Source organism: Salminus brasiliensis, chromosome 23, assembly GCF_030463535.1.
Source record: "Salminus brasiliensis chromosome 23, fSalBra1.hap2, whole genome shotgun sequence".
Lineage (NCBI taxonomy): Eukaryota > Metazoa > Chordata > Actinopteri > Characiformes > Bryconidae > Salminus > Salminus brasiliensis.
This window is the reverse complement of record NC_132900.1, coordinates 5,966,725-5,990,548: the sequence shown is the minus strand read 5'-3', so window position 1 is coordinate 5,990,548 and position 23,824 is coordinate 5,966,725. Positions and strand designations below refer to the sequence as shown.

Here is a 23,824-nt window from a genome sequence, read left to right as displayed (position 1 = left end):
CCTCACAACTTCCAGAACTTAAAGGCTCTGCTGTTAACGTCTTGGGGCCAGATACCACAGGACACCTTCAGAGGTCTTGTGGAGTCCATGCCTTGAATGGTCAGATCTGTTGTGGTGGTGGCACGAGGGTGATCTACTCAATATTAGGCAGGTGGGGTCTGGGATGCAACAATGCAACATATAGCATTGTATTAAACTGCATCATGACTTACATCTTAGCTTGTGGTTAAAGTGTTAGCTTGGGGACAACAGATTGGGTATAGGTCTTGGAATCAGCAGATATGTCCATGGAAATGAATGAATATTGGTCTCAGAAAATACTTCCCAAAGAAAAGAGCCCTGTAAAATCACTGCAGTAGGCCTCTCTAGGTCCAGGGTCATACCTGCACTATATAACCATCATGTGATCTTGTAATAAGTGTATGCATATACTTATCCCCCCTCCCTTCCATCAGGTCAAGGAGAATGCCTGGAGAGGACCAATCAGCACCCCGTTTTGAAACATCTTCAAACACCCGATGCTGGCCTGTGCAGTAGAAGAGCAGAGGTTCAAGCAGGGAAGCAGGGTCATTGTGCACCTTCTGAAGGAAGAAACCTGCAGGCCAGCGTCACAAATAACAAGGACAAAGACACACATGGTCCGCTTCAGTCTCCTGTCGAGGATCTAAGCAAGGTAGCCTTCAGTGATGAAGACTTCAGTGGACTAGAGCTTCAAATGAAGATGGAGGGGGAAATACAGTCCGGTCTTCTAGACAAGAGCAGTGACTCATCTGGTCCGGAGTGCATCGAGGTCGAGGACAGAGACACACAGACATGGTCTAATGTTGGTATGGCGAGCGACGTGGATAATGCCGAACTGCCCGAACAAGCTCCTCAGTCTACGAATGCAGAAAGACATCATTTGCTCCCCACCGGACGAAGCGCTGGCGCAGGCTTATCGCCGCAAGTTAATCAAAGGACAAACGGCCTCAACGCAGAACCGATAAGGCAGCAGAGCATGATCCAGCCCCAGTGGAATGAGGCAGCACCTGTAGACTTTAACACCATACAGCAAGTGCAGCAGCCACTGTTTACGCAGCAGAGAGCAGAAGGCATGAACCAGCAGAGGTTGCCATTTCCCACATCGCCTCAAAAAAACCCAAGAACTCATGACTGTGTCCCACTGTCCTACAATAATATTGTTAATCCGAACTGCAACAGGAGTGTATTTACAATGGACGATATCAGTTTAGGTAGAGCCACGTCACCTCAGCGGAGAAAGCCTGTGAAGGAGAAATGGTTCATCTGTTCGTTCTGTGGGAAAAGCTTTGACCGATTCAGCCACCTTCAGATGCATCAGAGGATTCACACTGGAGAGAAGCCCTTCAGCTGCAGCACCTGCGGGAAAAGCTTCTCCCAGCAAAGCAACCTTCGTACACACCAAAGAACCCACAGAGACGTCAGACCTCAGACTAAAGCTTTTTGAATGGGAGCAGAAAAGAAACAAAAACAAAAACGCTGGACAATGAAGTAAACTTTTTATTCCCTAGAAGTAATCCCAACACCTGTTCATTTCAGTTTCCTAAATTAGACGTGTCTTTATTTTTTACAATAAACAAAAAGTTGACAACTTCTGTGTCAGTCGTTACAAAATGTGCAACAAAGTACAAACAAAAAAAAAGTTAGGAAAAAGAACCATATTTCTTAAACCATTTGGTCTCAAACACATATTTTACAATCAATAATAACGATTTCAGATGTTCAACTGAACATCTCCAAAACATATTACCCAGGTTCTGCTCCTGATGATCTATCCACCCTGGGATGTGTAGCTCAGACCCTAATCCTCCAAAGCTCAGAATCATGAAAGCCTTCCAAAGCTTCTGAATACTAGAGTCAGGTGTGTTGGATCTGAACTCTCTCTAGAGGAGGACTGATCTTCAGGACCAGGATCTGGCGCCCCTGCTCCAAGACATTGATGAGAGCAACTTGGTTGCTAGACTCAGACTCAGTACTTGAAACTAAATCCCTAATAGAAGATTTAGGCAGTGACTTGGTAATGCAGTATTGAATTGTGGATCAATATTGGAAATCAGGATACACTGAGGTAGCCTAATTGGTGTTGAAGCGGTCAGAGCTCAACAGAGGTGGCCCCAACATTCGAAATGGTGTCATTTATGGCACTGCAACAGCTGGACATTCCTCTGGCAGTAGAGCTTGTTAGTGATCAGTGTTGACATTGTGCAGTTTCGAGTTTTTTGACTCGGCACCTGAACAAACTGTGGTGAACTCAGCCAACTCAGTGGTGCTGACATTTGCTTTAGAGAATCTCCGTTCTCTCTCTCTTTTTTAGTTAGACAGCCTGGGGTCGGTCCTTTCCATGGTAGCCTGTAGACTTTTCTACATCTACATCTGGAGCGCGACTGGTCACAGCACGGATTACACAAGACAACAATTATGCATTGTGGATATTACCATTTGAGTGGTCTTCGAGAATGAGCAATTAGATACTTGGTTGGAAATCCCAACAAGTATTCAGATCCTACTCAGGCCATGACCAGGCCATGAGTTCCGTCATTCCAGTTCAGGGACTCTTGAAACACTTGCTAGCTAATGTGCAGTCTGCATTATAGGCTGTAGAGTCAGTCAGTGCTTGTTCACTTTAGCGTTTTCTTTCCTCAGGTATGCAAACGCTAACTGCTGCTATTACTACCTTTCATGTGATAGTTTCCTCATTTCTCTCTGCTCCATAGTGTAGAACATTTGGCTTTTAGGCCTATGATATTTTAGAGTAGGTCTATGTTGAGTGGTTTGACGTGGGCCAGAGCAACCCACAACCCATGTTCAGTGTTGAAGTATCTAACCTGCTAAGGCAGGCCAAGATCATTGGGTGCAGTTAGAAGCTGGAGTTCCTGAAGGTCAACCCCTTATGGAATTGACATTTGTGTGTCTTGAGGAGTGTAGAGGGAATGAGCATTTGCAAACTTGCATAAAAGAAGCAGCAAGCAGGCTAAATCTAAGGTTCTTCAGGCCGAGCTTTGTTGATCTGCACAGTTTGTTCTGAGAGATCCTGGATGCTGGAAGCAGCATGGAAAAGGAGCACAAAAGTAAGAAGCCACGCAGAAGAATGCGTCCGTCCTTGTCCCTGTGGTGCACAGGTAGTCTCGGTAAGTTGAACAGATCAGATGATTTGGCCTCGCGGGTGAAGAATTATAGCACCGGGGTGAGGCTTTGGCCTGAGGAAGCCGTTGCTGTAGTGGAAGTGGTTTGAGAGCGCCTCCGAGAGCTGATAGGGGCTGGGGTTGCAGTCGCCCTCCTCTCCCTCAGTCACTCCCTCTCGCTGTCCCCATCCCTCTTTCTCCATAGCTCCTTCTCTTGGAGGCCCTGAACTGATGGACAGTGGTGGGGGGCTCTGGTTCCTTTGAAGGGAATCCGAATCCTGAAGGACAAACCAAGCAGACACGGAAAGAAGGATGTATAAGTAAAACATATCACATTAACCGTACGTCTTTCTTCATACGCTGCACATGCATGCATATGAATCTGCATGCTGTGTCCAAAATTATCCATATTTTGGCAATATGTACTGAACCTAGCAGTTCTTCTTTACATTTGTGATGAGTGGACCAATAGAAATGTGTCAAAATAATTTAGATCAGCAGCTAATATTCACTATGACAAAAGTATTGGGACACCTGCTCATTCATTGGTACTTCAGAAATCAAGGGTTTAAAAAAACAAAAAAAAAAACAAAGAAGAAGTTGATCTGATTGATGTTTGTTAGGGTAACAGTCACTACTGTCCAGGGAAGAAGGCCTTCTACTACATTTCGGAGGAGTATCACTGTAAAGATTTGATTGCACACAGTTTCACTGCTCCACAGCTTAATGCTGGGGGGGGGCCCACAAATTGCATTAGACTTGGTGCCAATAGCTTCATGCCATCTCCGAGTCCTATTCTATTGGCATTACTTCTTTACAGGGACAAGACAAGCTGTGTGTGATTTGCACATCTGTGTCAGCAATGGGTGCAACTTAAAGTTGTTGAATGCATTCATTAGAAGGGGTGTCCACAAACATTTGGATAAACTAATATAGGGTAACCCAGCAGACAGCAGTACTAGTAATGGGTGCTCTCCATTCCTGTCTGGTTGCTTTGTGTCAGAGCAATTTTTGTAAGTTTAATGTAATACCACTTTCCACGTTGTCCTGATGGTTCTGTATTATTCAGCTTGTCGACAAATGCATGTGTAAAACCAACCATTAGGGGGGAGCTTACAGTTTAGTCAACTTATATTTACAGCAGTGAATTACTCTCCGCAACTGTAGGGGGAGCCCACAAGCAGAAAATACCAATGCTTGGTTAATGCTGCTTTAAACACCCAAAAGCTCTGGATACAATATTTGGGCTTTGGAATAAATCTCAGTGTAACACGGTCACAAATATTTACTGCCACATATTTATGCCTAACATTGTTTGGTAAAGCTATGTTTCCCCAAAAATGATGTCCATGCATAAAAAGTCTCACCATAACCACAGTGCTGTTCGTTACAAAGGATTCCACTCTGCGTCGGCGTTCCTCTCTTTCCACTTCCGTTTCTTTCCTCCTCCCGCTCCCGCGATAGGCTGGATAGATGGCTGGGCGGCCAAGGCTGTCGTACTCTCCATCTCTGAGCCCATCCCTCTGGTCACATAGGGTGGAGTTTCCCTGGTGGACGAGGGATTGAGGTCAATGTGAATTATGCATTTTCTACTAAATAAATTCTGTTACACAAGACAGCAGATACTCTTTGGAATGTGCGAGATGAGCATAGAAAAAGCATTCCAGGGACCAGTTGTAGCATAAGCGTAAAGAACCTGTAAATTTCAACCCTACCACACCTTAGAAGTGTTAACAATAAAGGTTCCTAAATGGTTCTCAGCTTGCATGTGCAGTTTAAGCAACACGTTTTAATGGGTATAAAACCTTTATGTATAAACCTGTATGTCTTAAGTATGCTGAGGTTCTTCAATCTTGAACCCTATCAGACCTAATGTCTCACAAAACTAAAGGTGAAACTAGAACTGAAGAGAACTGAACCGAAACTGATCCAAAACTGATCCGAAGCCGTCTGAAGATATAGAAGGGATGCGTCGTACCTCTAGTGACAAGAAGCTGTTTTTGAGAGCGCTGTCTAGTCTGATTAGGGCACATTCTTCAGTCTGGAAGGAGAACACAGTGGAGAAGGGAGAGAATCAGGCAGGTAATTGCAAAACTGTCTAAACATCAAGTTAAAATGAAGTTCAAGGATTTACGACCTCGGCGTGCCACTAGCGCTCATGTGCTACGGTTTCAACACCTGTCCTTAAGACAAGTCAGTCCACATATTTGCTGTACAACCCAGTGGTTCTTTCCAGCCAGCATTTTACACATTACCTGATCCATAAACAACCTGAGCTGAAATTAAAACAAAAGGTTTACCTGGCATTCATTCAGAACCACATTCTTATGCTCACTGGCCACTTTATAGGAAACACCCAATTTGCTGGTGTACACAATTAGATTCATTTTTTCTTTTGTCCTATATCTGTGGAGCTGATCTGCAGAGCACCTTTAACTGTGTGTCTTTGGCTTGTGGCCAACTGATCTGAATATGAGTACCAACACCACACACACAGTGGTGGCTCAGTGGTTAGAGCACCGGGCTATTGATAACAAGGTTGTGGGTTCGATACCCGGCTCGGCAAGCTGCCACTGTTGGGCCCTTGAGCAAGGAGTTGCTGGGCGCTGGAGTTGGCTGCCCACCGCTCTGGGTGTGCATGTACTCACTGCACCTAGTTCACGTGTGTGTGTGTTCACTACCACAAATGGGTTAAATGCGGAGGACACATTTCGCTGTACATTGTACAGTGACAAAAACGCACACCTTTAACTTTACCTTTTACACACACACACACACACACACACACACACACACACACACACACACACTCTCTCTCTAACCCAATCAACTTCCAGAAAGCTCCCCTAACGCCACTCTCTAACCCAATCAACTTCCAGAAAGCTACCCTAACGCCACTCCCTAACCCAATCAACTTCCAGAAAGCTACCCTAACACCACTCCCTAACCCAATCAACATCCAGAAAGCTACCCTAACACCACTCCCTAACCCAATCAACTTCCAGAAAGCTACCCTAACACCACTCCCTAACCCAATCAACTTCCAGAAAGCTACCCTAACACCACTATCTAACCCAATCAACTTCCAGAAAGCTACCCTAACACCACTATCTAACCCAATCAACTTCCAGAAAGCTACTCTAACAAATTAACGTCCAGAAAACTACCCTAACACCACCTCCTAACCCAAGTAACATGTATTATACTATATAACGTATAAACTTTTAAGTTTACCTAAGCTTACAAAACAGTACCTGTATCCTGGGGTCAGTGCTGACTGAGTTGAGTCTCCGCATAGAGGCCTGTCTCGACAGATTATTCATTTCCTCACTGATGGAAAACAGGGGAGGTTAGGGATATACATACACAAAAGTACAAAAGGTACAGGTAGGACTGTGGCCCTATTTGCAGCATATGTTATCATTTAGGAATGTATACTGTGGGTTACATTCATTGTCTTAAAGTGTGTAATGCAAATAGTGTCAGACTCACTTTTTCTCACTGAGCTCCCTCTTAAGCTTCCTGTTCCTGCGTCGATGGTGGCGGTTCACCAGAAGGATGATGAAGATCATAAGAAGTACCAGTCCCCCAGCAGCTCCCCCCACTATGATGAACAGGAGGTTGTTGAAGGAGGCCTGCATCCGAGCAGCTTCTGAGCTTACTTAAAACATAAAGGAAAGAAAAACACTTTTTAATACTTTATCCCTACCACATGGGGGCAGTGTGCGTGCACAAAGATACAGTATGTACTACAAGTTTTACAACACTGACTCATGGCTAGCCATAAAAAGTTAATTGAAGGTCTGATTAGAAATTGCTTCAGAGATCGTATGTAATTTAGGCAGAGAGTGAAAGTGAACGCCTTCAGTGAGTAATCGGTGCCCTAATGCATTTTTCAAGGGAATAAAAGCAAAACAATAATAATACAATAGGACTGATACATAATGGTATTTCTCTTTGTTTCCTTGCCTTGACTATTCATAACATAGCTATTGTTCCAAAGAAACCTATATATAGTCTTGCTACCAAAGCCACAGATACAATGGACTAATGTATTACACTTACAAAAGGTAATAAAAAGCCAAAGAGGAACGTGAGGTAAAAAGAATGGCTGTTTATCACCAGATGGCCTACTTTGTAATTAAAGGTGCTGTAATTTTTTAAGGCTCTGCTTCACTTCAATTTCTCGGACACTGACAGAGTCATTCTGGTAAAGAAACTCATGTGTCACTCATGTGCAATACAGGTGTTCATTCACTTTCACATTTACAGAAACCTTCTAGAGGGGTAAGTTGTAACAGTCGCTAAAAGTACAAGCTAATTTAACCTCCTAGACTCTGCATGCAAGCCCACAGTTCAGTTCTTCACTCTTATAACTTCATTGCAGTCACATTTACTATCAGTTTTATAGGCCCTAAAATAGGACCCTGTGGGACTCCAATAGATTTGTGAAACCAAACCTTTACCAAGTGATTCACAATAGTTTTGGTGTCAAGTTTCAAAACTGAAAAATAAACCAGGGTTAAAGGACTTCATACAGCTCTGCTGTTTTGAGCTTTCCTCAAAACATTAAAATAAAATAGCCAAACAAATTGAATTAGTTAAAAGAAGCAGTGTGAAACCTGGCACATATCCACATAATAAAAATGAAATGCAAATATATTTCCATTGAAGTTCAAAGAGGAGGTTTATCTAGATTAAACTGGTGGAATCAGGTGATCTCTGGCTCGCTTAGGATAAGACACACCGGCTCTTTGCAGATAAGTTTGGACACTCGTAATGTAAATGATCTCTGTTCTGATAGCCACTCACACACTCTTTGTGCGTGTGATGGACTGGTTGATGCTAGTCTGCTGGAGGCCAAATAGGCAGGTACATGTATGTATGTAAAACAGTTCAGTGAAAATTCAAATAAACATGATCTAGATGCAGTGTTTGGTATCTAAAGCTTCTTTTTCTTATAGAAAAGACAATGCTAGGCTAACACAGCTAACAAACACTGGATAAAGATCGTCACCAATCTCACATATCAGTAAAAATGGACCAAAATGGCTGCATCCAGATCTTAATTTATTTTGTGAAAAATAAATAAATAAATAAAATCACAGAACTGAATAACAGACAGCCATTCTGAGCATCCATTTTAGTAGGTCTATCCAAGCCGTTTTACTAAATAACTTTAACTTCTTCACATATCTTTACTATATTTCTTTAATTTCATCACTACTACGTTTCTTAAAAAAAAAAAATACTTCAACTTTGGGATAAGGTTAAAGTCCAAATTCCAGTGTTTATTATTATATAAATAGAAATATCAATGATCAAATAACTTTTCATATCATTACGTCCTCTGTTTACCCATTCACAACAACACTGTGAGCATTTATTACACATTAAACAAGCAAAACATGACCGGTTATATGATCTGAAAGTCTCTCAGAGAGATGCTTACCTGGAATCTCCACGTTAATCTCTGCCCTCACCGCCCCCATGCTATTCCTGGCTTCGCATTCGTATACACCCTCGTCTGTCTTATTCAGTGGGCGAGTAAAGATGAGCCTGTTTCCATCCACAGACACACCTTCAGGCAAACCACTGCCCTTCCTATACAAAATAAAACAAATGATACAGTCATTATTTTCCCATTACACCACCTAATAAAGGCACGTCCCACAAGGTCACATTAATCCACCACCTCCAGCGCAGTAAAATTCATCTCAGACATTGACGTTCTCAGAGTCTAAAAGTGCCAAGCGGTCTGAAATGCTTTTAAGATACAGCGGGCAGCTATTGCATTAGAAGAGTGACCAGGTGACCTTCATGGTGCAATTCCAGTAGTCGTTTCACAAATATTGAAGAAAAGGTAGTCACAGTTCAGTTTACATAGTCAGATGGTGTGACCTTAGAGGTTAGTGATGTGACAAAAATATTTTACAACAGTAATTTGTATTAAATTATTTGAATAATATAATTTTTCATTTTTTTCACAATTATTTTTATTTAAATGTTTATTTTTAAACATATAATAATCTTGAATAATCTTGGTCATTTTAATGCAATAAAATAAGCAACTGGTTATTGTACAAGCTATAAGCAATAGATCAAAAACTTTTATTATTCTGAAAGCCTTGTGCCGCTGACCCTCAGGTAATGCTCAGGTGTCCTGTGTCAGAATTTGAAAAACTTGATGAAGTTTGATATGCTTTGTTGCTGAATGCAATCAAATAATTACAGCAATGCTCATGAATCACTACTCAATGCAGAGCCAGTTACTTCAACAAAAGCAGGATACATATTTTGAATACTCTTGATTTCAGAGTATCTAGTGCAAGTCTCTAACTGCCTGATTCTACTGGTAAAAACCCACTTCCTCCAGGTCATTCAATTAATGTGCAGTTAATGAACACCTTCAAAAAGACTAAAAGGGGAAATGTTCCCAGCTCCCATATTATTTCTGGGCACAAGGTTTCGACCATTACGACTTCAACACACACACACACAAACACACACCGCCCATGAGAAAGCACCAGTGCAGAGAAACTGTACTTAAGTGAAAGTATGGGTACTGTGTGAAAGTCTTCCTTAATTATACGCGGAATGTAGTTAGGAGACAAAGATCTACTTAAGTGAAAGGTTAAAAGTAGTCTATCTACACTCAATATGGCCGCAGTTTAACGGGAAGTCCCGCCCTTTAACTTGTTGGAAAACTGAAGGTTCAGAAAAGGCCAGACTCCCCCAAACTACAAGGAAACAAAAGCCCAGCTATTGGCTTGCTATCTTAATAGGCTAACGCTGTTCAAAATGTGACTACAAAGGGTGGGAGGCACTGCGGCCACGCCCACTGAGTGGCAAAAAGACAGACAGAGTGGCAGCGTTAGCGTTCAGCGTGAATGCCGGGAAAGAGCTGCTGTGCTACCGACTGAATAAGCTGCTGAATCTGTTTGTACAGAGGCTCAGCCGGTGAGGGCCCTGTTTAGGGGCCCAGCAACCCAACACCTGACCACGCTGACACACACACACACACACACACACACACACACACACACACACACACACACACACACACACACACACACACACACAGGGTGCAATTACACATTCTCACCAGAGGTGTCTCTAAATTCCCAAAACTTACAGACTATCCCTTTCAGTATTGTAAAGATGGGCATTTACCCAAGTATTTTCCATTTATAGAAAGTAGAAATAAAATATACAATAGAATAAGCTATATAGGCATTTTCACTTTTTTGGCATAAAGTGACTCTGCATTAATTGTTTGTGTAAAATGTGTGAAAATTGAATGATGAATAGACCAATAGAAATGCTCCAAAATGACTTCATGGACATTTTACATCGACTTCTTTTGAAAGTTAAGAAGCTCCTTCTTCTGTTCTTTTAGTCTCCATTAGTGTTTATTTACCAAACCTTACAGGTCTGATTTCTCAGCCATGGATTAAACCTAGTCCTGGACTAAATTGCATTGAGTCATTGATGATTCACCAAAATTGTTTCAGTCTAAGCTTAGCCTTAATCTGGATCTGGGAAACTGGCCCAATGGATCACCGAAGCTCAATTAAAGTAACAGTTTGGCAAAAAACCAAATTTTCACCTTTTTTCTCCTTTTACTCCAAATGTAGTCGATCAGTCCAGGCATGTTCGGTGTCTGAACTTTGCTTCCCTAGTCTGGAAAGCTAATTTTGCAAACAACTGTACACAATGCGGTTGATGTGGCGCAGATAATACCACTACCTGCCAGTGAGCTACTGCATCATGTGGGAGATCGATTCCAGGTCTGGAGAAGAACGTCAGCTAAATACCATAAATGCAAATGTAAATAAATGCAATGCAAATGTCAATGCATGGGATTATTCCTATAAATCACGCAATGCACAATGATACAACAGTCATGTGTGAGTCCGGTATTCCCTGATCCCAGTCACATAAATGATTAACTCACTTCCTTCATAACACACAACTACAGAGGTTCAGATGTTAATTTCTATTTGTGGCGCCTCTCCTCCCTGGAGCCATTAGATCTGTGAGCTAATGAATGACTTCACCTTCAACATCTCTCCTCTTTTTTTCCCCCCTAGGCCGACCCGGCAGGCCTGTAATGAGTATCTGTGAGTAATGCACAGAGTGTGAGAACAGTAGGATTGTCTTCAAACCCTAAAAACCACCACACACGTACACACCCACACACCCCAATTAGCAGGGCACAGGACACACCCCGATACTGAGTGCACAGACACCTACACCAGCAAGACCCCAGTCCTGTACTGAAAGGGCTGTGTTGCCATGGCAACCTTAAACCCCCATGGTTCTCATATTTCACCATGTGTAACCACACACACACACACACACACACACACACACACACACACACACACACACACACACAAAAATAATGTTAAATGAAAAGCCAGTTCTCTTAACCGATCATATTGTGAAATAAATTGGCATGTGCAAAAGTAACGGCACATTACATGATTATTATTATTTTTAATAATAATAAATAAAGCAGTAAGATGTGCAGAAAAAGTTGTTGCCCAAACATTAGGAACATAATTTCCTTTGGTCCATTTATCCTAACATTTGACATGTACAAGAAACAACTGATGAAAACTGGATATGAATCAGATTCATATATGTTTTGTATGTCATGACTTTGTGACACTGTGAATCTGACAGTTTGATGATGAATGGACCAATAGCAATGCGCCAAATATCTTTTACATTGACTTCCATTGAACGTTAGAATGTTCTCTCTGAGGTGACTCACCAGAAAATGGTCCTAATCCCACCCCCTTACTTACAATATATCTTTATTATTTTTTTAAATACGATATAACAATTCTAAAAATATTTCATTGCTGTTATGCAGTTATTTTTCACACAATGTTGATGTCATTTGAATGTTCTTTATATTGTATTACAAGATGACTGGACCAATAGAAATTATTTAAAATGACATGGAATTAAATTAAATATAAAAAATATATGGCTCACTGTGAAATTCAGAAATTAATGATTTTAAAGTGATATATCCTTCATTTCTAAACAATAAAAACAGCATAACTGTACTTCGAGAATCCACATGACCGGGAGCGCAGCCAGTTACTATTCAGTGCTGTTGGACCAGAAAGACAGACCTTTTCCTTGTTCAGTGGATGAGTGCCCAAGCATGACACAGCACTGCCAAGTGCCACATCAGCCGGCTGTAATAATGTCTATGCCGAGAGATGAAAGATTGTTGCAGTAATTGCACAGGCGTCGCTGCTGAAGCCCTTCTGCACGGCATCTCTAATCAGAGTAAAACCCTGTCTTTTGGGGCGTCCATTAAAACAATATTTAAGGAGCAGTATGGTCATTTAAAGCTTAGGAAGTGTCTCCCCCTGTGCTGCTCCCTCTCTCTCCCTCCTTTTTTTCTCACTCTCTCGCTCTCACCCCCCACCCAGCTCGTGTGAAACAGCCTCCCGCTGGCTCTTTACTCACTCGCAGGTTGTAACGCTACACCTCGGCTTTTATTTTACCCTCAAAAGAGCATTTGAATAAACAAGGCTTTTCGAGTTTAATACCTTTTGTGTGCGTGTAGTGCGATTATGTGTGAGGTAAAGTGAGAGCAGGAGGGCGAGGTTGCTAAATTTGTGCTTTTACTCCTGATCATGCAGAGATTTCTGCAGTGTCATGGATTCCTTTAAGCAGGACTACAAGCAGCAGAGCATATCACACAAAAGGAAGGGGTACTCACTGCTAATTGGTTGAGTATACGCTGCCATTATTTGGTAGCTACATTGGCTTCACACACTATATGGACAAAAGTATTTGGACACCTGTACATTATACCAACAGGAGCTTTTATGACATCCCATTCTAACTCCATAGGCATCAACATGGATTGGGCCTTCCACAAACGGTTGGAAATTTGGAAACATACAATTGTCCACAGTGTCTTGGTATTCTGAAGCATTAAGATTTCCCTTCACTGGAACTATAAGAGACCTATAGGCAACCCCTGAAAACAACACCTTAGCATTATCCCTCCTCCACCAAACTTTACAGTTGGCTCACTGCAGTCAGACAGGTAATGTTCTCCTGGCATTCGTCAAACCCAGACTGCCAGATAGAGACGATTAAATGAAACACCTGAACTTAATTATTTAAAGTATGTGTCCCAATACTTTTGCTTAATTTACTTGAGCTGAAGGGAGTGAAAAGGAAAGTACTGACATTATAATACAGTTACAGCAGCCAAAAGAGCAGACAGAGATTCAGGCACACAGACACATTTGGCAGATGGACAGACAGGGAGATGATACCTGGTCCAGGTGAAGTTTTGTGGTCGGGGATTCCCTCCGCTCTCACACCTGAGCTCCACTCCCTTCCGGCTAACCGACCAACTCTGATCATAACCAACAACCACAGGATCCGGGGGAACTAAGGACGAGAACACGAACACACACACACACACACACACACACACACACACACACACACACACACACACACACACACACACACACACACACACACACACACACAAAATGGGACTGGCTCAGGTTAGGCTTAAGTTCACATTCCAGGCCCTGTTTCTCAGTTCTGATTTTTCACTAAGATCTGATCATTCTGCTGTGATGGTTCACAGGTCTGTTTAAAGTGACCCATATCGGCCTTATCAGTGTGAATTCAGCTGCTCTCTCAAAAGACACGCATGCACAAACACTCAGACGAGGCACTGACTGATCACAACAGAGATACATGTATGAGAGGTGAAGGGAACAAAAATGAATTATGATCAGAATGTTCTCAATTTATTATCTGATCTAGGAGCACACAGGGCACGGATATGAAGTGGTCAGACTGGTGTAACGTTATGGAATTAGATTTGTGCCACATAAACTCTGGCTGACTGATATCAAACAAATGAAGCGTGCACATTCCTACAGACACTCCAGATTGAAAGGCCATGGTTTTATGCGATTTCTGAGTATATTTGTAAAAGCAGCACATGAACCAGTTCAGTCATAAATCAGAATGTGGCAAGTATTTAAGTTGGACCACTGAAGGCTTTGCTTAACAAGGTTATATAGCCAGTTCTTAATTTTACGATACTGAGCTGTACTACATTGTAGAGTTTGAACCTAGGCAGGCCTGGAAAGACTTCCAAGCTAACTTCAATGCTAGCAAAAAGCAAACAAAACCCCACCAGTTTCAGTAGATGCAGGCACTTAATTCATTGGCTGCGTAGAAGACTGGCTTTATAAACTTCCACACATTTACAAAAGAAATATGTCCAAATATTTGTGGACACCCCTTCAAACGAAAGCATTCAGCTACTTTACTTTGCACCCATTGCTGATACAGATGTGCAAATGCACACACAACTTCTCTAGTACCTGTAGAGAAGTATTGCCAATAGAATTAGACTCTCTGAAGCAGATACACATTGGCACTACGCCTAATCCCAGGTCTGGGATTGAGGGGTATAAAGCCCCCCAGCATTGAGCTGTGAAGCAGTGGAACGGTGTTCTCTGGAATGATGGATGGTGCTCCAACCAATACTTTTGGGGAGGTGGATATGAAGTGGGGTGGTGATCATCCAACATCCGGACCATTTATGCTCTTGTCACTGAATGCAATCAAGTCCTCACAGCAATCTTCAAAATATAGTAGAAAGCCTTCTTCCCTGGACATTAGAAATATTTGCTCCAACAAAAGCAGGATAAGCTGTATATTTTTAATACCCTTGTTTGGAAGAAACTATGAATGTGCCGGTGTCCCAATATTTTTGTCCAAATAGTGTAGGTCAGACTAACCTGTAAATACATTTATAAAAAAACAACCTCATACCACTTCAAACTGAACTATACACTAGTTTTGATACGTTAAACTGACCACACTTGAGCGGTCAAGTATACTCACAGTGCACTACCAGTGTGTTCTTGAGTCTTTGCGGTTGCTGGAGAGCAGGGTGCCACACCAGGCAGTCCAGCCGCTGGCCATTAAGGCTCCGAAAAGGGTGCAAGAAGAAGTTTGAAGTGACCTTATCTTCTGAGCTTTTGTTCTGCGACTGGCCAGGGAGGTCAGTGTCCCAGGAGAGGTGGGGCAGAGGCAGCCCGACCGCACGGCAAGTGGCGGCAATGCGGAAAGACTGACCTTCATTCAGAATGACAGGTTCCAGCATGGCGATAGGCTTCCCTGCAGAATGAGAGAGTCCAGAAGAAGAAGAAAGGAATATTTAGAGACGTAAATATGTAGCCGGTCAGCAAAGATATGTTTGGTGTCTGAAGTTTGCTTCCTTAGTAGCTAAATGAGGCACAGGTAACTGAATATTGTGTACATTAGCATCATGCATGTTACATGCCTAAATCATCACACAGTTAACATCAAGCAATATCGGAATGCTGTAGCTTGAATTTTGTCTGTAGTTGGTTGAATTTCATATAATTATTCATTAAATAAGAGGAAGAGGAAAGGAACGTTCAGAGGCATAAATATGTACCTGCTTAAAAACATATATTATGTGGTACGTGACACTGTATGACCCACTGTTCTCTATAAACATGGACTGAATTAGCCTGTCACATTGCTAAAAACATGACCAGCTATGATCAAACGTTTGTTTCTGTACTTTGTGGAATATTATAGAAAAAGTAAGTTGTGCAGTTTTAAAAACCATATAAGCGAACATATTACCAATTTCACAACACACTTGAAGACAAGTGTGTGATTATTTAGGCCTCTTGCTCAATGCTTATGAGTGCCTACCATTACAGCTTCCATTACCTTGCCGCCTCAGCCTTGCAGCTCCAGTAGAAAAACAGGCAAATTTCAGACACAAAACATGTCTTGGCTGATCGACTACATTTAGGGAATGGAGATAATTGTGTAAATTAGATGTTTTTGCCAAACACATGCTTCAAAAACTCCCTAAATGAGGCAACTTTAGTGTTAGTCTAGCTCATTGGTTCTCCAAGCTAGTCCTACACATTTTAGAGTTCCCTTCTGAGTCAACTAATGAAGAAATCACCCAGCCCTTACTGAGGTGAACTACATGTGTCAGAGCAGGGGAAACACTGCAACACGCAGGACTGTGATACTCCAGGACCAGGACTCAGGAGAATGGGTCTGGGGGATAGTACACGGCAACTTACATGTCATTTTCACAGATGTCATTACAGCAGTGTGAAGTAAGCATTCTAAATCTGCTACACTGAAGCTGGTGTGTTTCCATAAAGACTAGATCTACAGTATAATAAACATAATTAACCTACTGCAATGATAATAACAATATTGTCAGGTCACTAACAGGCCAAAGCTATACATTATAAACCAAGGTGCCTGGGTCCATTTTTTTATTTATTTATTGGGTTCATGTATTTTGATGTTCTCTTACATATTTGGAAGGCAGAAAGAGAGTACTTACTCCAGACAGTGAGTTGGATTCGTTTCTCGAAGTTTCCTGTAGGAAATGTAGAAATGTGGCAGGTGTACGTGGCCTGGTCAGACTCCTTTGTGTTCAGAATCAACAGCGTAGAGTCCTTAAAAGGGTCAATACTCTCAAAGCGCACCTGTCCAGTAAAGCCAGGTAATTCTACACACACAAACACAAACATTGAGGTTCAGTGAACACTATGGCAACACTCGGAGTATGATGTGGACTGGAACATGCAGACAATTATATATGGCCTAAGGGTTATGCCAAAGGGTTATGCCAAAGGGTTATGCCAAAGGGTTATGTTAGAAATTTCATTAAAATCAATCCTAAAACATGCAACACTCTTTAAAAGCTTTCATTTTTGGTCTATATTCCTCTGCAGTGGTGTAAAAAAAGAGCCAGATCAATTATGCTGTCTGATACATCTAGACATAAATGGGTGTGGCCTTCCTGGGGATCAAATGGGCACTCTCCCAAGGATAGGGACAGCTGCTATTGTACTGTTTTTATTGTACTGTAGGAAATGCACAACAATGTGCATGTGGTCTATGGCAGAGTGTGACTGGATTTCATCACATTTGTGCTGTACGCATGTGCTTAGTGTGGTCATCATAAGCCAGAATTTGTGCATGTGTGCAGTTTCAGTGACATTACAAACACATAAGCTCCCTTACATTTATGACAGATTTTTTGCTGAGATCAGAACTTTCATAAAATGACTCGATTAATGAGCCTTGTAATGAACGTAGCCTATGTCTTGTTGCCTTTACACATGCCAGGTATGTATGTTTCACAGAAGCCCTTCCCAAGGCTTTCCAGGAATCATATAAGGGGTGAAAATTACATAACCGTGACCAGACAACAAGGGATCCCAAGGCACTACAGGCCTATATGAATCGTAAATATGCTCCACTTGTACAGTCTATGTAAGTGTGTGTGTGTGTGTGCGTGTGTTTAGGCACCTTGAAGTCCTTCCGTCATGTGTTGAGTGATAATTTGCTCTTTGACCCCGTCACTCAGCTCTCGGGACCAGGTCACCTGCACCACTTTTCCTGGATCCTGTACCTCAAACTCACAGGGCAGCCTCACTTGTTCATCAGCAAACGCTCGCATGGCCTCGGACAGGACAGGCTTGGCAAACTCACCACATACACACGCTGTGGAAGAGGGTTTCGGGGAAAACACAAGAGAGAATGTGTCAACATAAACAAATAGGACGCTGTACAGTAAGATAATAGTAGATGATGGGGGCGGGACAAATGATCTATTGTTAGATGCAGCACAGTCTTCTCTAAAGGGAAGTTTCATGAATGTCAACCAGATTTTTACAGCTGTTGGAATAAAACTCGTTTTGTCTCTAAAAGAAGGAGGAAAAGACTTCCTAACTTCTTAACTTTGAAAGAAAAAAAGATTTTATCACAAGTCATTTTGGACCATTTCTACCATTTCTACAACTGAGTAATTTTCCACACCTTCAAAAGTCAGTCTAAAAACCCATTTGTGCTCAACGTTAAATATGGACAAGGACACGAAGACAGACGGAGCCTTCTGTTTCCACCCACCTCCTCCACTGTTGCCATGTTTGTTGCCATCAGAAACTTTCAGAGACTCTAAACTCTATTCCGTGCCAACATGAAGGACCTAGACGTTGACCGCCTATGTCAAATACATTCAACAATGCCGAGGTCTGGAATCTGGGCAATTGTCAATTGTGCAACTGTGCTGAGAACACAAGAGCTTCTTTGCACAATTTGATGAAATGTTCTTACATACTTCCAGACTCACAGAGCCTGTTTCCACCTGGCATTACCATGCATTTTTGGGGATCGGACCATGTTCTGATTTTACTTGTCCACATGAAAAGCCATCTGTAAACACCCCCAAGACGCACTGTGACAGCAATGCATAGCCCGTCACATTTTCTGATAGAGGCGTTCTGGGAATGCAAGAACCACCTATTGTTCCATGGCGTTGCAGAACCCCTACTGGTCCTCTAAACTGTTCAGTCTCCCAGAGCAGGACGGTTTTAATGAGAGATGTGTGTTGGTGTGCCTTTTTTTTTATTATTTTTTTTTTTATCTAGAATTCAAACAAGTATCTCCTGAACAATGAGGAGCTTGTATGTAATGGTAGTTTTAACTGGAAGTGAAATCCATAATGTCGTTATTGAAGGTCTGCAGCCTTGCTGTAAATCACAGCAGACTTCATGCAGAAGAACAGAAGAATAGCTGAGTGCAGGTGTGAGAAAAAGGCGGGGGCGGAAACAGGTTAGTGCGTTTGTTTTGTCTTGGTGTTACGACTCTGGATTGCTGGAGTTTGTGGGTGTCCGAGATTAGCGTGTGTGTGTTTTTGTGTTTTGAGGTGAATAACCAGTCTCTTCAGTTAATGTTCAACTTTTTCTATCATGATTGATCACGTTAGACATACAGAAGAGGCACACACTCACACACTAACCACAAGGACATGAACGACTCGCAAACACACTCGCAAGGACATTCTCACACTGAGCCACTGAACTGACTTGAATCACTTGTGTGCCTCATTTCCATATGAATGAAATACAGTTCGCCTCTCAGTTCATATACGTCAGAGTAAACCTAGACCAAAATCAGGAATTTAAGAGCAATGTGTTTGTAATACTGAGCCTTACCCTGATATTTATTTATTTATTTATTGATTGATTGATTGATTGATGGACAAGAATTGTGCAGTTTCTGTTTGATGGTAGATTCTGTACATTGAGCCTCCTGCAGGTCCTGTGATGGCATTTTAGTTAGTTAGTTTACTTCTGTATTCTTGGGCTGAACCTGCTAGGACGGCCCGACCTGGCCATGTCGGCAGTAGTTTTAAATGTTCTCCACTGTAGAAAGGCTCTGCTACATTTCCGCTAAATGTCTGCTACTTATGAGAGCATTTCAATTCCCTACCTTTCTGAAGGCCTCAGATAGCTCTACAGATCTGGCCATGGTTACCAGACCAAGGCTATGTTCACATTAGCAGGCTGAAATGAAGTGAATTCTGATTTTCTGCCTTAATGTGACACAGATCTGATTGTTGTTTTCAAATCAGAGAGCCACTTTCACATGTGGTCCTAGATCAGATACGTATTCACGTATTTGTGGGCAAGCACCATGAATGTGAACGGACAGATCAGATTGAATGCATTCTTTCACCTGTATGCATGCGCTTAGTTCAACAACCAAAACCCCACCCAGTACATTTACATTGTGGCATTTAGCTGACGCTCTTATCCAGAGCGACTTACAAGGTTTCTCGTATTACAAAGGTGAGCCAACCTAGTGTTAGGAGTCTTGCCCAAGGACTCTTATTGGTGTAGCGCAGCATAGTCACCCAGACCGGGAAACAAACCTCAGTCTCCCAAATGGTGTGGTAGCTCACTGGCAGGTAGTGGTGATATCTGTTGCGCCACACCACCCAAACACCATCCCAGTACAACTGATTAACACCAGTCATAGTTGCTGCACGACGAGTGGATTTGATTATTCCGTCCCGCAATCAGAATTCAGTCTGACTAACCGGAGACGCATTTGACTACAGAGTGTAGCCAAAATTCTTATTAGGATAGATCCAGATACTAGTCACGCGAAGTGACCAGGTGTAAACGTGTGACAAATGTGTGCTGTTTCAGGTACAGATTCGTTCACACTGCACGCAGATACAGGAATTGATTATGAGGCTTGTAATGTGAACGCAGCCTAAACATCTGCAGTTTAAGCTCTAATCATCTGCAGCTGATACTAGGACTGCTGATTCAAAGTTTAGCCATTGTAAGTAGTAAAAAACGTGTGTGGGGGGTGTTCTAACTTCTAGCCTAAGAAAATGTCTATTAACTACATTTGACCAGGGGCGTTTGTACACAACACTACTATTGTACTTATGACACACACAGAATTTGGAGAGACACTGCTGTACCTCTCTGCTTGCTCAATAATATTAATTAGTAATATTATTATTAATATTATTACTATTATTAAATATTTCCTTTGCGGTCTAAAACATGTGAAATTGTGATCTTGTCTTTTCATCATAGATAACAGGCTTCTAAAATGAGTAGTTACTATGCTTTGCAGATGCCTCTGCTACTAGTTAGCATAAATAAAGCTCATGCTAACATAACCGATGCTTTTGCCCGTTTAACTAATGGCTTTGCTTAAGTGGTCTAATATGAGCTAGTTTTGGTAGGTGTTAAAAGTGGCCATAACCAAAAAAATACAGCTATAAACTATCATCACTTTGTCTGCGGCAATGTTTGAATGTCCATCACTCTGCTTAAATAACCGAAATGCACTGCCTCTGACTTTTGGAAAGACACTGAGGCACTATGGGAAACGTAGTGCCTGTAGTAAATTTACATGGCGTATCCTGTAGTTCTGCTCAACAATCCAGAACTGACAATTGACTTTTAAAGACATTGCTTCAGTTGTGTGTGTCTAGTTATTATTACCTCCATCTCTCAGTATTAGTCAAAGAAAGAGGTTTTCATGGGGTGTCCTAATTGCATTAATACTGAACCTGCCAGTTCTACACAGCTCTGGCTGTATCAGTAAAAGCACCCCAAATGTTTCTGGACTTCCTCTGAACAGACATGCTCAGTTTTCACTAACTAGACAAGACAAAAAGAGCTTTTTGTTTGCCACCCCCTCCTCCCCGCAACCACTCTCTCTTAGTGTGTGTGTGTGTGTGTGTGTGTGTGTGTGTGTGTGTGTGTGTGTGTGTGTGTGTGTGTGTGTGTGTGTGTGTGTGTGTGTGTGTGTGTGAGAGAGAGAGAGAGAGAGAGAGAGAGAGAGAGAGAGAGAGAGAGAGAGAGAGAGAGAGAGAGAGAGAGAGAGAGAGAGAGAGAGAGAGAGAGAGAGAGAGAGAGAGAGAGAGAGAGAGAGAGAGATGTTTGCTGCTCTACTGGCATTTCCTGTTCATATGGATATTTATCTATCACACCTCCTGTTACACTCAGACACACAGAAGGCACTCAAACACAAACACGCTTGTCATGCGACTCCTCAGTGTTTCCAGAACAATGCAGGTAAGCACTAACACACACACACACACACACACACGCGCACACACGGATGCAGAGTAAACTCTGGCCAGTCCGACAAACACTTTCAACAGATATTTAATGAGTCAATGATTCATCATTCAGTCTTTCGCCACAGTCCCTCATGGTGTCCCCTGCAGCAGGAATGCCACTCTTCTACTCTCCCAGTTTCCTGCTCTCTGACTCACCTACTCACACACAAGCTCACACGCAGGACTTCCTCTGACTCTTCACCTAGACCTGATCCAAACATGAACAAAATCTTTGTCTCTTTTAGGTTTTCCAATAAGCTGCAATATTGTGAGTACCAGGGAAATGCAAACTAGTTTAAAGAGGGCATCTGGTCCTCAAAGCACTAAATACTACAGAGCTGCCACTATGACCCGGGGGCCGCAAGTTCAAATCCCGAGCCATGCCGCTTTGCCATCAGCCGCCGGTGTCAGAGAGAGCACAATTAGCTGTGCCTTCTCCCCTCATCTCCCTTAAGCATTGTTGGCCGGCACAGGCGTCTGTTAGCTGGTGCGGCGGAGCTGAGGACCTGACGCTTTTCGCAGAGAGTTTCGGACGCCCGGCAATGTCGCATTGGTGGCAGCTGGAAAAGAGGCGGTGGCTGGCTTTACGTGTATCGGAGGAGATGTGTGTTAAGTCGCTACCCTCTTAGTTTTGGGAGCATTGCTAGTGATGGAGGAAACTACGAACAGGTGGGTTAATTGACAGAACCAAATTGGGAAAATAAGTAAAAAACATTTGACAGACACATCCAAATAAATAAATAAAGAAAGAATGAATGAATAAATCACTAAAGCACTAAATATACACTTAGAGCTTTCTCTCTCTCTCTTGCTCACACACACACACATACACACACATACTATAGAGGAGGAAAAAATCTTCTAAACTTTTAATAGAAGCAATTTTAAAGTAAAAACTGTCAAAACTGGAGATACAAGGTTTTGTGCAAGAGAGACAAGATATTAAAAATAAATAAATAAAGTAAATAAATAGAACGAGCAGAGGTGTGTCTAATTTGACTTGAGGGCCTAAATTTTTGCATGAGAAGACTGTATACCTGCGTACACACACACACACACACACACACACACACACACACACACACACACACACACACACACACACACACACACACCCAGTTGGACATTTTTATATTTCTACATGAAGCTTAAATATGGCATTTTATTTTAAATGCAACACTGGGTAAAACAATAAATTATTAAAGGTGCCACAATATTTTTCCCTGCTGTACATACCCTATATGGACATAAGTATTGGGACACCTGCCCATTCACTGTTTCTTCCTAAATAAAGTGTATTGAAACTTTTTCGGAGTAACTGTATTTACTGCCCAGGGACGAAGGCTTTCCACCACATTCTTGAGCATTGCTGTGAGGGTTTGACTGCATTCAGCAACAGAAGCGTTAGTGAGGTCAGGATGTTTAATGATCACCACCCCACCAAACCTCATCATCCTCAACTCCTCCCAACTCATCCCAAAAGTATTGGAAGGAGCACACACAGCTCCACTGCTCTACAGCTCAACGCTGGGGGGGCTTTTAACCCCTCTAGCCCACGCCTGGCATTAGGCATGGTGCCAATAGCTTCATACTTATCTGCTCCAGAGAGTCCTACTCTATTACCAATACCAATCTTTCTCTACATGGACAGGACCCGCTGTGTGTGTGTGTGTGTGTGTGTGTGTATGTGTGCAATTGCACATCTGTATCAGCAATGCATTGATTAAAAGGGTGTCCATAAACATTTGAACATATAGTGTCCACTGTACGTCTGGGATGAGGTGGGGTGTCCAATGCTCCCCCAAAATCTAGTAGAAATCCTTCCCTGGACAGTAGAGACAGTTACTCTTGGTTTAACCCTTCAATTACACAATAAACAATAAACGAACAGGTGTCCCAATACTTTTGTCCACGTTGCGTCCGTGTATAGTCATTATTAAGTGCTTGTATCGGTCACTGAAATGACACTCACCTAACACTCTTGCCAGCAAGAGACAAAACCAGGTCAGGCGTGCCATTTCCTTTCAGGGTCCACGAGTCCAACTTCCTCAGGTATAAATGGACACCCAGCAGCAGCTCCACCAGCAGCTCCAGCAGCAGCTCCACCAGCAGCTCCAGCAGCAGCTCCACCAGCAGCTCCACCAGCAGCTCCACCACC

The 23,824-nt window shown here is 42.3% G+C and overlaps 2 protein-coding genes across 2 annotated transcripts in view; one reads left to right on the top strand and one right to left on the bottom strand.

The window, feature by feature from the left end:
• LOC140546211 (uncharacterized) overlaps window positions 1-1,602 on the top strand; it is a 10,738-nt gene extending 9,136 nt beyond the window's left edge. The window contains exon 7 of the mRNA XM_072669440.1: window positions 456-1,602. Within this exon, the coding sequence (XP_072525541.1) occupies window positions 456-1,465 (1,010 nt within the window). The 3' untranslated portion in view covers window positions 1,466-1,602. The remainder of the gene's footprint in view (window positions 1-455) is intronic.
• Window positions 1,501-23,824, bottom strand: nectin4b (nectin cell adhesion molecule 4b). The gene is made up of 11 exons (XM_072668336.1): window positions 23,639-23,824; window positions 17,541-17,735; window positions 16,567-16,734; window positions 15,063-15,338; window positions 13,460-13,577; window positions 8,593-8,744; window positions 6,633-6,801; window positions 6,395-6,470; window positions 5,119-5,181; window positions 4,508-4,687; window positions 1,501-3,418 (listed from the first exon to the last, which is right to left on the bottom strand). Exons 1-11 carry the CDS (start codon window positions 23,682-23,684, stop codon window positions 3,161-3,163), a joined length of 1,701 nt encoding a protein of 566 aa, XP_072524437.1. The 5' UTR covers window positions 23,685-23,824; the 3' UTR covers window positions 1,501-3,160.